This window comes from Lucilia cuprina, chromosome 2, assembly GCF_022045245.1.
Source record: "Lucilia cuprina isolate Lc7/37 chromosome 2, ASM2204524v1, whole genome shotgun sequence".
Lineage (NCBI taxonomy): Eukaryota > Metazoa > Arthropoda > Insecta > Diptera > Calliphoridae > Lucilia > Lucilia cuprina.
In genome coordinates, this window is record NC_060950.1 from 22,523,450 (window position 1) to 22,541,072 (window position 17,623).

The following is a 17,623-nucleotide window of genomic DNA, read 5'->3' on the forward strand; positions in this document are numbered from 1 at the left end:
AATCTAATAATATTTGTTTATGTAAATACAATTAATATACAAACAGCAAAATAAAATAAAAAGAGAAAGAAGTCAATAAACTTTAGAAATTGTTAAGAAATAGAAATGGAAAGAATAAATAACTAAAAGAATCAGTTTTAATACTATTACATCTTTCTTAAACATAAAAAAAGAAAGATAAATAGAAAAAAATATTTTATTGGCTTATTGTTGTTATATTGCCCAAAAAAAAACACTTCTTGCTACTTTAGCTAATATTATAGTTTGCAATAAGTATTTCTTGTTGGTGTTGACAAACAAAGCAGAGAAAGAAGTTATAAGCTCTAAGACCAATGACCGTTCTATCTTTAGATCTTTTTTTTTCTTTACTGCACTAGTGTTGCTTAAGCCCAAAGGTCTTTCAACTTTCTTTGCTTTCATCTTGACTATCTTATAACATTGATGATTATTTTTCCCAAGAAATCTAAAGTTTGAATGTATATATTTTTTTATTTATGATGTTTATGATGATGCTGGTTTATTGTTATTTTTTATTTATTTTAAAATTATAAATTTAATTTGCATGCTTTTTTCGTATTTGTAATTTATAGCTAATGATGTTTCTTTTTAGTTTTTTTTTTGTAAAACTAAAATCTATAATTATTCTTAATTTTCTTTAAAATTAGCTGTTATGTTATTTATTACCAAACAAAACCTTTTTCTATCTATGTTAAATATTTTGTTTTAATACTTTTGACCAATTAAATATGCCGTTTTTTGTTTTGTAATAATAGTTAAAAAAGAAAAAAATACCGTTGTTTGACTATTATTTGCACATCATTAATTTCTAAAGCTATTTTTTTTTCATTAAATATGTTTAATTTCTGTTAATAATTTATAATTAACTTGTACAATTTCTTTTTATAGCTGCTGGCTAAAGTTTTGAAATTCTTGAAAATATTTCTTTTTTTTTTTTAAGTAAACAGCTAAATTGTTTATCTAACACTCTTGTCATTCTCATGCTAAAATGTAATTAAATTGCTACAAAAAAACATATTATTTAAGGAATTATTTTATGTGCTTATAATGACGGGTAAATATGTTTGTCTGGGAAATTGAAATCAAAAAACTAAAAAATTAATTGTTTTTCCATTTTTAAACAAAAGACTTAAGACACGAACTTTTTTTTAATTTTTTTTGTTTGTTTTTTGCTGAAATTAAAACTGTGCATGCTCAAATAAATATTTAGCTGTGTTACAATTGTGTGAAGTAAAGTTTAGAATATGTGGGTAATTTTTGTTGTCAATTGAGGAAGTGTTTTTTTTTGTATTTGTTTGTCATTAAACAGTTTGATGTTTTTATTAAATATAAAACCTTGTATTCTTAAGTAAAGCATAACGTTGAGTAATTAAAACTTGTAATAAAACAATTACAACACCGATCGTTGGATCGTTGTATGTTGTATCGTTGTTGGTTGTATACAACAAGTAAAAGTGTTATATACCCATCATCAAATCACTGACGAAAAGGGATGCTTCCTTATGAATAAATATTGATATTTGAGAATCGGTGGTTTCGTTATCCTGGTTTTCGTGGATCCTTAGAACGATTTTTTTAGAACGACTTTGACTCATACATAAGTTGTTTAATTGAATTTTAGCGCTGTACTCGTATTTTAAAGTCAGTATTAAGCATTAAAGTCAGGGGGACCTTGTATGAGGTGATCCTCGTAAAATTTTGTGGAAATGTTTTTCTGTACATGTGTTGTTAAGACAGTAATGATTAACGCTTATTTTCTGAAAGGGATCTTACGGACCGATCCTCGTCAAATATTCTAGAACGATTTTTATGTTTATATTGAATTTTATTGCTCTACTGCTCATTACTAAGATTGTAATGAGCGTTAAATTGATTTCTAAGAGAACAATAATTATGGACCGATCCTCATAGAGAAATTTTTATATAGTGGGTCGGGTCAATTATGGACCGATCTTTACAAAATTAAATAAAAGTAAGTAAAGGGATTCTAGGGTTTGTGTCGAATTTTATCGCTAAAAATACTTCCTTTTGAGAGATATGAGCGTTAAAGTAATTTTCTGAAGGATACCTTATAGCGTTATAGTAATTTTCTGAGGGAGACCTTATATGGGATGTAGTCTAGGGGCAATTATGCGCCGATCCTTTTTAATTTTTACAAACAGTTTAAGGAGCAAAAGCCTCCAATTATGAGCATTAAAGTCATTTTCTGAGGGTACTTTATATGGGAGCTAGGCGATATCGTGGACCGATACTGCCGATTATCAACATCAAACAAATTGCATCAATATAAAATATTTGCGTAAAATTTCAGCTCGCTAGCTACTTTCATTTGAATTCTATAGTGTTTTCAACAGACAGACGAAAGGACATGTCTAGATCGTCTTAGAATTTAATAAGGACCCGATGATAAGATGTCAACCAACTGTTCTAAAGTATTTGCACAAATTACGGTTTTTAAAAGTTTATCACATAATATCACGAAAACATGATTTAATAAAGAAAATCTGCAATCAGCACAGTTCTATTCTTTAGAAAATTAAACTTTGGTCTTTGGATTAAAAATTTATTTGCCACTGTAATTAAGTTTAATTTGGAAGTTGCACAAATTAAAAAAGGAATTATGTTGAAATGTGAGTCTGTTAGTAACATCAGAATGAACAATTACGTCTGTGCTTAATTTTAAACAACATTTAAGACTTCTTAATAAATGTAATAATAAAATAAATGATGAAAAAACATATACTTACTGTACTCGAAAGTAGCACTATCCACGTGACTAGTGGCAAAAATATTTTCATTTTTGCTGTAAAGATAAAGAAGAAAATACATAAATTAATAAATTAGTCAATAAAAATACAGAAAACATATTGAGTAAAAATCTTTAACATAAAATGCATTTAAAATCGTTAATCAACTTAAAAAATCATACACCACCTTAACCAAGCTTATTCTTGATTTATCATTGGCAAGCTTTACATTTAAACTTTTATCTTTTATAAAGTTTTTTTTTTTCTATTTTTACCGAGAACAAATATTTTACTCAAATTATATAGTCGTATAACATTAATTGATAGTCTTAGAGTAAGAGTAGCGTCTCTAAAGCGTCTAAACTATGACTAATTATTTACACTTTTTCAATTTCAAACTGTCACTGTAAGTATGGTTAAGGGAACAAACTAAAAAATGCTAGAAAACTAAAGACAAGGGCGCCATAGCTACAGCGCCAAATTGAGGCGGCTTAAAAGAAAAACTAAAAGTGTACAGTACTTAACTTAAAAAGAACCTTTGTAGGATTTTTGCAGTTAGTTTAATGTTAAACTTGGCGCTCAAGCTTAATGTGTAAATTTAAACGTATGCTAGCTAAAGTCGTAAACTTAAGGAAAAAATAAGAAAAATTGCGTAAATTGATATTTTATGCTTTAAGCATAACAAGTGTTTATAAATCATGTTGGCTGCGGGTCTAAAGAAAAGAGGGAAATTCTAAACGCATGTTTGTGTTTAAGAATAAAAAAACAGGTGAAATATATCTTGAGCTGTTGGTGTGTGTTAAAAGCCAGACGATTTGTTTGTTTGCTTGCTTTAGTGAAATAAAATGAAATTTAATTCAAGGTTAGATTTAGTTGTAAAAGTCGAATATTTGACAGAGAATTTTAAAATATAAAACTTAAAGACCGACAACAACACTTTATTATGTCTAATATAACGACATGTTTTTGGGGAAAAGTAAAATTAGATCAGGGTGGGAAAAAATAAGATCAAATGAAATTTGAGTTTAAAATCTAAATAAATTGCTGTTTTTTAATAGAAGATGTTTTTAAATAAAAATAAAACAATGCTTTTAATTGTCAAGGATAAAAATATATTAAAAATAAAAGACAAACTTTAAACTAAGTATAAAATAATAAATATATTAAAAGGCATAAAAAGAATTGTAAACTTTTAATAAATCCAATAAAAGTGCTTAAAAACAAAAGACTCAGAACACAAACTTTTGACCGTTATATATAACTTTAGCTAAAACTATGAATAAATTGTTATTTTTGTATAGAAAATGCAATTAAAACAAAACAGTGCTTTAAAAACAAAAGACTTAGGAAACAAACTTAAAATAATAAAAATATTTAAAAAAGAGAGAGATAGAAAGAATTCACAACTCCTAAGAAAAATAAGACTTTAGTTTAGATTATAAATGTCATTTAAAACAAAAGACTTAGAACACAACACTTTGAACGTTATATAGGATGGTTCAAAAAAGGATAGGCGGTGGTATATTCTGTAAAAGGAAAATAAATATTCATAGTGGCTGAAGAAGCAAGGCTAGTTTCTATGAGATCAGTAGTCAGTCGATGTCGCGGAGAGCTAGATATTCTCAACAAACAACACTCATGGAAACTAAATCACGGATGAACTGGCAAGAGTCGGAGCATATATAGACAGGAGCATAGCATGTAAGGAAGTTTCAACTACCCTTGATTTCGTATATAGAAATATAAGATATAAACTTAAAATCAAATCGGATACACTCTGGGAAAATTCTTCAAAATTCACTAAAAGAACTTTTGGATCTGGATAAATATGAATTAAGCATTTCAAATTCTGCAATAAAGACACTTGTCGTTTGTGCAACGATGCATTTCACTTTTTCTTTCAAAGTGTTGCATTATCATTTAAATGTTTTGAGTCTTATTTCTTTCAGTGGAGCTTGAGGAGCTTAGAGGAATAAGTAATAAAATTTCACAAAACTTACTAAACTATACGAAAGACAGCAATTGGAGCAAATAGCAGTAAAGGCTATGGCACAGTGCAATCCTAACATTGAGGACATACTATGGATAAGCAATTTGTTCTTGAAATCTCATACCAATTGTATAGTCCTCCCTAAACTAGAACCTAAGAGTTTCAATTAAAACAAAGGAGTTAGAAAACAGACCTTAAAATAAAATAGAAAAAAGTTTTAAATTTTATATTAAACCAAGTGATTACATTAACTGGTCAAGAACTTGTTAAAGTTAATTGAAACAAAAGAGTTAAGAGACAAACTTGAAAAAAATCACAATTTTAGACAGAGATTGCTTTAGGTTGTCAAGAACATTTAAAAAACGATTAAAACAAAAGACTTAGGACACAAACTTGAGAAAATAAAATTAAAAAAATTAAGGGATTAGCAAAAGTTGCAAATTCAAACTTTTATTACTTAAAGCTTTATCACTTATATTAAGTTAAAATTTTTGAAAAGAAAATTATTCACTCCACAAAATTCAGAAACTTCAAAAATCTGTTTCATGTATTGAAATTTGATAAGCCTCATGAAACCACATAATTTCTTTTCTGCACCTTCAAAAACAAACCTCTAATTTCCTTTCTTTTTTAAAAAATTATCCAAAAATAATTTTTAAGCAAAAATCACCTAAGCTTAAAGTTCAATTACCTGTCACCATGCTCTACACATTTTTTTCGGCAAGAAAAAAAAACTTAAATATTTTATGTTGCTTTACTTATATTTTTGTTGTTGTGTTTTTTTCTCTTAATTTCTTTCATAGTTTATTAACCTTTTCATACATATATTTACATGCTCTTGGAGTATGAACAAAATATATAAAAAATAAATATAAAAATTGTCTTTATCGTTTCTTATGAAAACGATTTGTATATACATATATATTTTTTCTTCATTTTGTACATGTTTAATTTCTTTTATATTGTCATAGTGGTGGCTCTTCTTCCTTCAAACAAATTGTTACTTATTTTTCTTTTCAGCTTATTGGTATTGTAGAGCTGGTGGTGTTGTTCTTTTTTTTTCCTCAAGTGTTTAAATCAAGTGCGTGTTTGAAATTTTAACAAATTATTATTCTTTAAGAAGTTTGCTGGTGTTTAAGTAGTTTGTATAGTTGTTGTTTGTTTCTTTTGGTTTTCTTTGCTGAAGGGTTAATAAAATACTTTAAGCAGGAAATCCTATTATTTGCTTAGGTTCTGACAATACACAATTTACTTTTCTTTTTGTTTGTGTTGCTTTAAGAACAATGGCAATTGTTGTTAAGTTGAATGAAGTATTTTGAAGATGTTGTAAGTTAGTGTTTGTTTGGTGATTTGCAGTTTCGATTTTGATGATGTTTTTTTTTTGAAGGGATTTGTTAAAAGAATAATGTGTAAAAATTGATTTTTTTGAAAAATGAGTGTACAGAAAGTAAAAATGCATTTTGAGTTTGATTTCATTATGACTAATGATATATGTCTTTTAAAGTATCATTATAGTTGACTTATGTACCAATCGGGTTAGAATCGTTTTCTGAATCGATTAAGCTATGTCCGTCCGTCTCTTTGTCTCTATATCTGTCTGTCCATCCTTCTGTCTGTCCATCCTTCTGTCTGTCCATCCTTCTGTCTGTCTATCTGTCTGACTGTCGGTCCGTCCTTCTGTCTGTCTGTCTGTCTGTCTTTCGTCTGTCTGTCCGTCCTTTTGTCTGTCTGTCCGTCTTTCCATCAGTCTGTCCGTCCTTGTAAATCTTGTTATTAAACTACAGGTAGCAATTTTCAACATAATTTGATGAAACTTGACCAGGGCCAACTATAGCTTCTTACGCGTTTTTTTCTTATTAAAAATCGAATTATACTTATTGTCATAATTACCATAATATTTATAGTAATTAATTCTTACAAGTGTTTTGTTTCTTTGGAAGAGAAAAAAATGGTTAAGCCTAAACATCATGTTGTTTTCAATTTATTATAATGTAGAAAACTACTTGATTATATGTAAACCTCATACATTTTTTTACTACAAAATAATCTAAAATATTTAATTAAATATTTTCGACATGATTTTTGTTCAATTATTAACAACAATTCTTAAGTTAATTGAATCTTCTGTCTGTATATATTAAACTTAATTTAATAATGAAATAAATTAAACTCTGTTGTTTTTTGTTTTGTCATCACTTAAACAATTTTGATCATAGTTGATCAATAAAATATTTTAAATTATGAACATGGTTTGTACTGCATATTAATGACATTTTTAGCACAGATTCTTAATTTAACATCTGTTAACATGAGCAAAAAAAAAAAAGAAAAAAAGGAAACAACACAGAAAACAAAAAAAGTATTCTTTTGGAAGCATTATTACTTCATTAAGAGACGGAAAACAAAGGTTACTGAAAGCAAAACAACAATAACTATAGCTTAAGGCTGGTGTAATATATAATATGCTGTCCCTTTAGAGGACTTGTCTGGGCCTCATTATGTATGATATTGTTTTATGTTGTGCTTTTCTTGTTATTCGTTTTTTTTTGGTTTCAAAAAGCATCATATGATTTATGAGATTTTAATGAATGAATTTCTGTGTAAAAAAAAAACTATATAATTTAAACTAAACTCGATATTAACAACATGTATGTACAAATTTTTTACAACACAGTTTGTCTAGTTGTTGTCGTTTAAATGCGCTCGAGTATTCTTAGGGTACTTGTAACTTGTTAAGCTAAAAGAGCAGATAACCATGTAACCGGTTTGGCATTTTTATTTAACATTTATTGTAAAAATGTCTGAAATAAGAAACCTTGACATTAAAAATATTTTTAATTTGGGTGTTTTGTTTGTAACAAACAAATAAATGAAATAAATAAAAAAAATTGTATGTAAAAGAAAAAGGTGTAAAGAATTCTTAGTTTTTTTTTAATCGGCAAGTAAAAAGGTGTTTTTTTGTTTCTTATTTACTGATTAAACCTGGTTTTAAGTTTTATTTTTAGCTTTCAAACTAAAACCTACAATTGTATTAAAAATGTTTTGTATAAAGTGTTTTGTATATAGTGTGTGTTTGTGCTTTTTATTTTGCTAACTTGTTGTCATTTTATTCAAAGTTAAATAAAAACTGACTTCTTCATATTTCTATTTGCTAAATCTAGTAAAACCGGAAATTTTACGCATTTTAATATATATTTTTTTATTTACCATTATGTTTATTTTTTAATTTAAAATTTTTTGTAGCTTTTTTATTTAATGCATTTCTTGTGTGTTTTTATTTTTTTTTTTCTATTTTTTTGTTTATTTTTTTTTGCTGTTGGTTTGTAATTTTTCCTGCTTTTTAGTCTGTCTTCGTCCAGTTATAGCCTGCTGTTGTTGCAAGCAGAAAACTGCATTAGACATTGATATGCAAGCATAGCTGGTATGTTTGGTTTGCTTGTCTAGTTGGTTGGTTGGTTATTTAGTATAGTTTGGCAAATAAATTCATTTGTCTTTAGTGGTTTTGACCAAAAAAAAAAAAAATCTCATAGTTATAAACAAATTCAACTCGACATATATGTCGAGTTAGATCTCCTTTGGTATGTTTGGCAAAAATGAATTTCAAATATGTGTTATTTGAATTAAATAGACATAGGCAATTCTTTTCTTATTGTCACTATATGTTTATATGGAGGCTACAATATTTTAGTGTCTCTGTGGTGATGTTTGATTTTATATTTTGGACAAGTTTTTGTTTTGTACATATAAGAGTAATGTTTGTGGACAAGAAGTTATGAGGTTTATGGGTGTCTATGTTAAGGAGATCAAAGTCAATTGAGTCATTGAATTGTTTTTAGTTTAGTTGAGCTTAATTAGGAAGAGTTATGTGTAAGTTGAGCTCAAGTAAATGGTGAGATTATTGTGAAAATATTTTGCTGGATTTAGATTTGTCTAAGAGTCCTCTTGAAATATAAGATATTAGATACTGGTTAGCTATGCAAGCTCTACAAAAAGGTCATGTTATATGAATAGATAAATATCTAGAGAATTCAAAGTAAATCTAAAGACTTAGAAAATAAACTTGAAACTTTAACAATATGTCAAAAAGGAATAGAAGTTTAAAAAAAACAAAAGACTTAGAACACAAACTTGACGAAGTGAAATAAACCAAAAGAGGATTAGAAAGTTTTATGGACATGCAAAAGATGATTATAACAAATTTATTACAAATTTATAAGAACAATAGACTTAGAACACAAACTTGAGAGAGTAAAATAAACCAAACAAGGTTTAAAGAGTTCTAAACTAATGTTGCCAAGGACATGCTAAAAGATGATTAAAATAAATGTATTAGAAGTTAAGGTTGTCAAGGATATGCCAAACATGATTAAAACAAAGGAATAACAAGTTTATTAGAACAAAAGACCTAGAACACAGACATGAGCAAGCAAAATTAAACCAAACTAAATCAAGAAATTGTTTAAGATTGCCAAATATAAGCAAAACGAATGAATTAAAAATTTATTAAAACAAAAGACTTAGAACATAAACTTGAGAGATTAAAAATGAACATAACTAGATTTAGAGCTTTATAAACCAAGCGATTGTTAAAGATTGCCAAGGATATAACAAATATGACTAAAACAAAAGACTTAGAACACAAACTTGCAATAATAATAACAAACTAAGAAAGAGTAAAAAGCTTCGGTTATATAATAAAAACATACTTAGTTGTGTGCCAAAAACGTAGTCACATAGAAACGCCGTCGATTCCGCGGTTGCCCACCACCGATATTGAAAAAATGCCAGCAGAGTATTTGTACCAAAGTTAGGATTCTCATCATACCCACCAATACTCAACTAGAGTCAAATCTATTTTACTTTATCCAATGGAAGCATTCTACACTTTTTTAGGCCTAAAACTAACTTGATTATTGTATATCTTTTTAAAAAAAACAACATTAACAAAGACAGATACTTGTCAAAAGTTTGTAAAGAAAAGGGTTTCATCGATTCAGACATAATTATGTTCGTTACTTCGTTTAACAAATTTCATAGAACTTTTAATTTATCATTTATTAAGAAAAAAACTATGACAAAATGTTATCTACTTAAATCATTTGAATAATTACTAAAATTATAATGTAACTACTGTTAGGCCTCAAAAACAACAACAGCATACAGACTCTTGCCGTGAAACATGACAGCCGCCAATCTTATAGACATAACATTTTACTAAGAAAATATAAACATCAATCGGTAGACAGCCTACAACAAATCACTACGACAAATGCCAAAGAACACACCTTTATTGCTGAAGACAAAAATCAAGAAGACCATCCTTGAAAATATGAATAAGTATTTAATGAAAAGAAAGACAGACACAACCAATACCAACAACAAAATAACCAGATTAACATAAATAAGATTTCTTATAAACAATGTATACAATCAAACTAAATAAATTGAATTGAAATGAATTTGTATTTAATGGTAAGACAAGTTTCGCTGAAATGTATGTCATTTTTTGCGTTTTTGGTTTTGAATTTGAGTTCGTTCATAAACGTTAAAAAGACAAGTGTGATATCATCAGCACAAACACAGCATCTGAAAGCTGTTTTCTGAAACATTTTTAAAGAGTTTATATTGAAGAGAAAAAAATCACAAAACTGAATTTTTAATTACTCATTTAGAATTAAAAAGAATTTAGATGAGTTTTTTTTGATATGGTGAAATAGACAAATTGAATAAAACAAAAAAGAACTGTTAGACAGGTTTTTGTGTAGAAACCGGACAGCTTTTGCTTGACATTTATGAAAAAAAAAAAAAATATTAAAAAATTTTTTTATTTAATTATAAAAATAGATAAAGCTTTTTCTAAATGTTTTGCAGTTTATTAAGTAAACCAAAGCAAACTGTTTGCAAAAATTAAGTTAATTAAGTCTGAAAACTATAATACTTTATTTTATTTATTTTGATTCCTTGGCGGTTAGTATTTTCCTGAAATTTATATGGGAAAGTTCAGGAAATTTTTAACTAAAATTAAGTATGAAAATTTATTTATTTTGGTCCCTTCCTGAAATTTATATAGGAAAGTTTAGGCAAATTTTAACTAAAAACGAAAGCTCTATTACTCGCGAGGAAGTTTAGTAAAAGATATTTTTTAAATAAATACGTAAATAAAGCAATTTTTTAGAGAAATCTAAAGAAATCATTTATAACCCTAGTTGAGATCTATGTAAAGTTAAAAATTTCCACTATCACATCATATACATCCTATAGTTTTTATGTTTGAAAAAAAATTCTATAAAAAGGGCTTCCATTTTTTTTAAGTTTCTTTATTACTTACACTGTTTTCTTATCATGATTATGCTTAAGGTGTATATTTTATTTAAGCGTTTATTAGCTGATAAACAAAACTAGATAAAACCGAATGAAAAAATACATTACGGCCCAACAACCTTCTGCCACTAAATATGCATAAAAAGAATTCTTAAGCCACCATAAACAACTACCAAGTTAAAACAGATTTTTTTTTAAATTTTTCATAAAAAAAATGCAAAACAAAATAGTTACTTGTAAATTATCGTATGAAATTGTAGAACAGAGTTGGGTGTGTTGTTGAAATTTTTATTGTTGCAACTTTAGAAAAGCATAATTTTTTTTCTTTCCCGTTTATTTTTATTTTATTATGATTTTATACAAAGATTTTTTTTATATATCTATACTCTTATTACAAATTTCTATATACAAGGAAGTGTAAATAAAGCTGGACAAAAGAAACTTACAAAAAAAGACTTGTTTTTTTTTTTTTTTTTGGTTTGCTTGGCCTTAAACAAAGAATTTGTTTTTAACATCTAAATGTAAAGCTTATTACAAGGCTTTTGGCTAGGAAAAACATAAACAGAAATCCACTAAAGAAGAAAGTTGTTGTTGGGTTAACACCCATCATAATAAAATACAACAAAAAAATCTTAAAAAAACCATTGAATTTTTATTTATAGTGTTGAAATGTTATTATTATTTAAAACATACAACCATACAAATTCTTAACACTATACAATTACATTTTTAAAACTTTTTTAGATTTTTTTCAGATTTTTTTGTTAAAGCGCTTAACAAAAGTCTTTTGTTTGATAACCAGAACTTTGACTATAGAATTTTGTAAAAAAATAATAAATTTTAAGTAGAAAAACTAGTAACGGTAGTTGTAGCTTTTGTTATTTGCCTTATTATCTTTGAAAACTAGGAAATATATCAATAAAATAGTCATAAAATATAGCTGTAAACCTAAAAAAACAAAATTCTTTTGTTTATGATATTTTATCTTTGACAAATCTTTTGAAATTGCTTTATGATAGTTAGAAATGTCAACGCTTAATGTTATGATGTGAAATTAAAAAAAAAAAATAAGAAACAAATGGAACAAATAATTTTATTACCTTTTTAATGAGAGGAATTTTTGTTTATTTTTAATTACTTTGATCTAAATTTTACATTTATATTTATAATTTTATTAATTTCCTTAAATTTTTATTGCAAAATTAAGTTTTTTTTCTAAATTTAATCTTTAACATTTCATTTTAAAATGTTTTATAATCATTTTTGATTAACATACCTTTTTGTTTCCTTTAATCTTAATAATATCTCCTTTTCTTTTAATCAAATAATATGATGTTTCTCACTTGAAGTTAAAAACTAAAATGTGCTTTTGATACAAGAATCTTAAACCAGACGTTAACTAATCAAATGACTCAACATTTGAACGACAACAAAAAGAAATACTTAAATAGCAAGTTTATTAAAATTGGAAAAAACAAATAAACAGAATTTTGTTTTAAATAACATGAAACATGAGAAATGTAATGTGGGTGTAAATTGTTATGTTTGTAATACCAAATAAAATATTTAAATAAATTTAAGATAAATTGGATAAAAATATCATAGAAATTTTTTAAAAGTATAATGTTCTAAAAACAAAAGACTTAAGATACATGCCTTTAAAATCCTGCTAAGATTTTAAAGCAAAGTTAGGTGAAGAGCTTCTAAATGTTAAGATCTAGAGAAAGGAGCATGGAGAGAGAATTTACTATTAAGTAAACAAAAGACTTAAGACACATGTATAAGGTAAGAATTGCGAGTCGCAAATTTTACGTCCTGCTAAGTTTTTTTCCTTAAATTACTTTAGTTAGTTTGAAAGGAGGATGTATACACATCAAATCCGAAGAAATACACCTAGGCCTCTATCGGGACTGTTGTGCGCTCATTAACCAGTGTCACAGGTGGGAATCGAACCCACCATCTCCGATCTACCAGACTAGAACACTAACCACTAACCTACCGGAGGCCACTGAATTAAATTAAATTACTTTAGTTTCCCTGAATTGGTGGTAAAATTAACTAGAATCGAATCGTCAGGTTAGAAAATATCTAACTTTGTTTTTTCCTAGTTCGATGGTATTAAAGAAGACCAGGTTTTAAGTCCGTAGAGATTCAGGTGAATTATGAAAAATAAAATAAGGATGGACAAACATTTTTTTGAAAAATTTAAAAAATATAATGTTTGATATACAAAAGACTTAAGACACATGCCCTTAATGTTTTGTTGAGTTTGTAAACCAAAGATCGGCAAAGATTAAAAAAGTGTAAAAGAGAGAGAGGTAAAGACAATCGTGTAAGAATTAATAAACATTCTCCTTAGTTACACTCGTTTGTTGACAAATTCTACCAAAATCAAATAAACAATTAAATAATATCTTTAAAAAGATCCAATACTGTTATTTTCTTGGTTTAACTGTTATACAGAAACCCTGTTGGTATTTTGTCAGCAGGATTTTCGGTTAAATATGAAATAAATACAAATTTTGTGTAAAATTAAATATTTTAAAAATAAAAGACTTAAGACACATGCTTTAAATGTTCTGCTATGTTTATAAATCAAAGATCTGCAAACAGCACAAAAGAAAAGACTCAAGAAACATGGATAAGGAGAAAATTGTAATTGGAAAATTATATGTCCTGCTGGGATTTTACTATTTATTCTCTTTAGTTGCTCTCATTTATTGACAAATTCCACTAGAATCAAATCAACAGGTTAATATATAAATATAATATAAATTAAGGCACTAGAGATCTTATTTCCAGGTTTAATGGTATTACTCTTTTCGTTATTGTCAGCAGGATTTCAGCTTTGTCAATTTTGAAAACAGTAGAGCTTTAAAATAGTTCTTAAAAAATACATTTTCTTATATTAAAAAGTTTTTTTTTAGATTTTAAAATAATTCCAATTATTATCATATGACTTTTTAACTCCGGAAAGTTGTTTACTCTTTACATTTTAAATCCATCAAGTTAATAAAATAAATTTTCTAAAATTGTATTATTTTCATTTCAAAACTCTTTAGCATCTTAACACTTGCACTAAACCTTGCCTAATCAATTATATTAAATATAAATTTAAATAGTTCGATAATGTCTCAATTATGTCAGGCTATTTAACATGCACAGACAAACAAAAAAAAAAAAAAAACAAGCAACAGCAGCAGAAGTAACAAATCGACTTTATACATTAACAACATTTTAACTAGTAACAAACGTATAAATAAAAGAAAAAAAGATCAAAGCCCTCTGCAAAACAGTTTAAACAATGCCATTTATATATCTCCAACATGTTGTAATGGATGTTTTTTTTTTGTTTTACCAACTTTTCTAGTTGCAATCAACAACAAAATAACAGCAACAACAACAGCAACATCATACAGCAGACGAAATAAAGAAATAAAACAAAATTTAGTTACAAATCACTTATGCGTGCCAAAAAGGCGCTTGCCGGCTTAAGAGTTGTATGTGAATCTTTAGAGGATCTTTAGTTCAGATTTAACTACTTTTAAATTTGCCTTCATATACAATATAGTCAAAGACACACACATGACATTTGCCACACTTGTTAAAGCACGAAAATGAAAACTAAACTCAGGAAGGGTTTATAAACACTGACGTTGCAACAATTTTGTTAAAACTCTGATTTTGTTTAAGCCTTCTGTTTTGTTGTTGTTGCAGTTGTTTTTTTTAAACCTTTTTTAGACCAAATACACAAAAGGGTTGTAAATCTTAAAGACTTTAACAATATATCAAGTAAAGTAAGCATTTATGTTGAGGAAAATGAAATGAAATGAAAAAAATTGGACTCATTGCTTTAGCAATTTATTATTTTTCACAGATTGTTATTTTTCTTAGTTTATTTAGTTTTTTTTATTGTCTACATGATCTTCATCTATATCAGAGTATATCTTCTTCCCTTTACAACTTTTTCACATACATACATACATTTCATGTCACAGTGGTATGTGAACAACTTTATATAGAAAAAATCGTATGGTTTAAAGAACAGCTACAGAAAAAAAATAAATTTTATGTTTAAATTGTTTATACAAAAATGTATTTGTTTTTATCTTATTGTAAACAAACTCATCCACGTTATATGAATTATTGTTTAAAAATAAACAGCGTTTTATTATTTGTTTGACTATTAAAACAAAAACCAAACAAAAAGTAAAAGAACGCACTCTCGTATTGATTTAGTATGTGTCCCTTTTACAATGTAAAGAAGTGTCCTTCTCAGCGGGCAATGATCTTGGACTCTTAGTAGCTGTATATCTTCTAGCTGGTACTTTAATATAATATATACTTTAGTTTGTCAACAACTGTGGGCAAATAACGCGTGTGTGTGTGTGTGCGTGTTCTTATGTTTAACTAAAAATATTTGAATTGTTAAAGGGAAATTCAAATATTATTGCAAATTTACAAGGAATTTTAAACGGTTTTTTGCGTTTTTCTTCTGTTTTTTTTTTTGTTTAATCAGCAAGAATTGAGCAAAAGAACCTGAGAAATACTAAGAAATTGTATAGGAATTAGAATTTTGAATGAAAGTACTTGTTAAATTTAAAGTATGAGTTAATGGCAAATATTTGTTAATTTGTAATTTGCATGCCCTTTAAGCAAGAGTTATAGGTTTGGTTTTTAAGTTTGTTGTTAAACTTTAAAATTTCATAGAATTTCAGTGCAATGTCTCTATAATTAGCATAATGATGGAGGATTTTAGATTTGCATAGTCAATAATATTTGTTCAATTTTCAAATCTTAAGATATTTAAAATAAATAAAAAAACTGTTGTATAAAAAAAGCTTTTCTAAATATCAGCATTTGAAAAAGATTTCACACAATTAATACTTTTTTAAAATACTGCTGTTATTTTTGGTTTTAATAAAGCTTTATATAGACAAAATATAAGAGCTTTCAAATAAAAACTCTTTTAAAAGAAAGCTTCTAGGATATCAATGAAAATTTATGAAAAACACTTTTAAAATAAAAAAGCTTTATCACAAAAAGCATTAAAAAAATTAAATATATGTATAAAGCTGTTAAAAGACTTAAAAAGCTTAATAACTTTATGATATTTTTTAATAAAGCTTTATTGCCAAAAGCTGCAAACAAAACGATCTAATAAAAGCTCTTTCAAAGGAACAACAAAATAGAAAAAAACTTCTAAGATATCATTGAACAGTTTTTTAAATTACTTTTTAAAATAGAAAGCTTTATCACAAAACCCACTTTTTAAAGTCGTGTTCAGAAGTAAACCTATTAAATGGTTTATTTCTGAACACAATAAATTTCTTTAAAAAGACTTAAAAAAATTTTTTAAACCAATTAATACCTTTATGATATTGGTGTTGGTTTGTTGTGTAGATAAAGCTTTTTTTTTGCAAAAGCTGCAAAAAAACTTTCTAGCTCTTTCAAAAGAACAACAAAATAGAAAAAAGCTTGTGAGATATCAGTAAAAATTTATAAAAATCACTTTTAAATTAGAAAGTTTTAGAACAAAAAGCATTTTTTAAAGTCTTGCTCAAAAATAAACAATTAAATAAATAAAGTTGTTTCTTCAAATAGACTTAAAAAGCTTTCTTAAAAAGCATTATTTTATCGAAAAATATATTTCATACTTTTATGAGAAAGCTTCTTTACAAAAACTTTGATACAGATGAGTTATTCATCTTAATTTTATTTTGAAGAAAACTTTAACGAAAGCTTTTGTAAAAATAAAATCAATCGTCAATTTAAAAAAGGGAAATTTATAAAAATTTTCGATAAAAATAGGAATTCATTGAGCAATTTCTAAAAAAAAAGTTTTTCTTTCATAAATAGAGAATTTAGCAGAAGATATTCCCTAAATCATTCTTTTTGAGAATTTGAATTACCTGGATAATTATATATTAAAAAATATTGAAGAAAAAGCTTTTTACAGTTAAGCTTTCACCAAAAATTACATTTTACATAATGTGATTAAAGTTGTAACAGTTTTATAGTTCTTTCTGGAAAAGACTTCCGGTTATTGATCCTGAGTTGACAATCTTTAGTAGAATGTGAATCAAATTGTACCTTATCGAAGATGTACTTGTTGTGGGAACATAATTAGTTTCTGCTTGAGTTTAAATGAGCAGCAAAGTAACTGCTTAAGAACAACCATAAAAGTAAAAGTCGCCTCGTAAGAAGATAAATATTTCCACAACTCATATTAATCACTTCAAACATTCTAAATAAAATATTTCAAACAAGTTTTCAATACATAACTACAATTTCTAAACAAAATGAAATGTATCTTATATTCATTGAAAACTATGCTCCAACAAATAATTCCCATTAAGTCCTTTGTTACTTAATGGTTTCCGTTTTACCAATGTGTTATACATATTAGGAGGTACGTGAGTTAAAACCATAAACCTGCCAATGATTAAGTATTAACAACGGCTTAAAGGTGTTTTTTCACCTTTTTCCTTTTTACAAAACAGAAACGCTTGCCTTAGCAGACACTATTATTCCTTAAAGGAAACAA

At 26.7% G+C, this 17,623-nt stretch overlaps 1 protein-coding gene across 8 annotated transcripts in view; it reads right to left on the reverse strand.

The window, feature by feature from the left end:
- Positions 1–17,623, reverse strand: part of LOC111683929 — a 231,783-nt gene that overhangs the window by 119,060 nt on the left and 95,100 nt on the right. For all 8 annotated transcript variants that reach the window (XM_046950590.1, XM_046950586.1, XM_046950573.1 and 5 more), the window contains exon 2: positions 2,766–2,821. In XM_046950590.1, coding sequence (XP_046806546.1) covers positions 2,766–2,816 — 51 coding nt within the window. In that variant the 5' untranslated portion in view covers positions 2,817–2,821. The remainder of the gene's footprint in view (positions 1–2,765; positions 2,822–17,623) is intronic.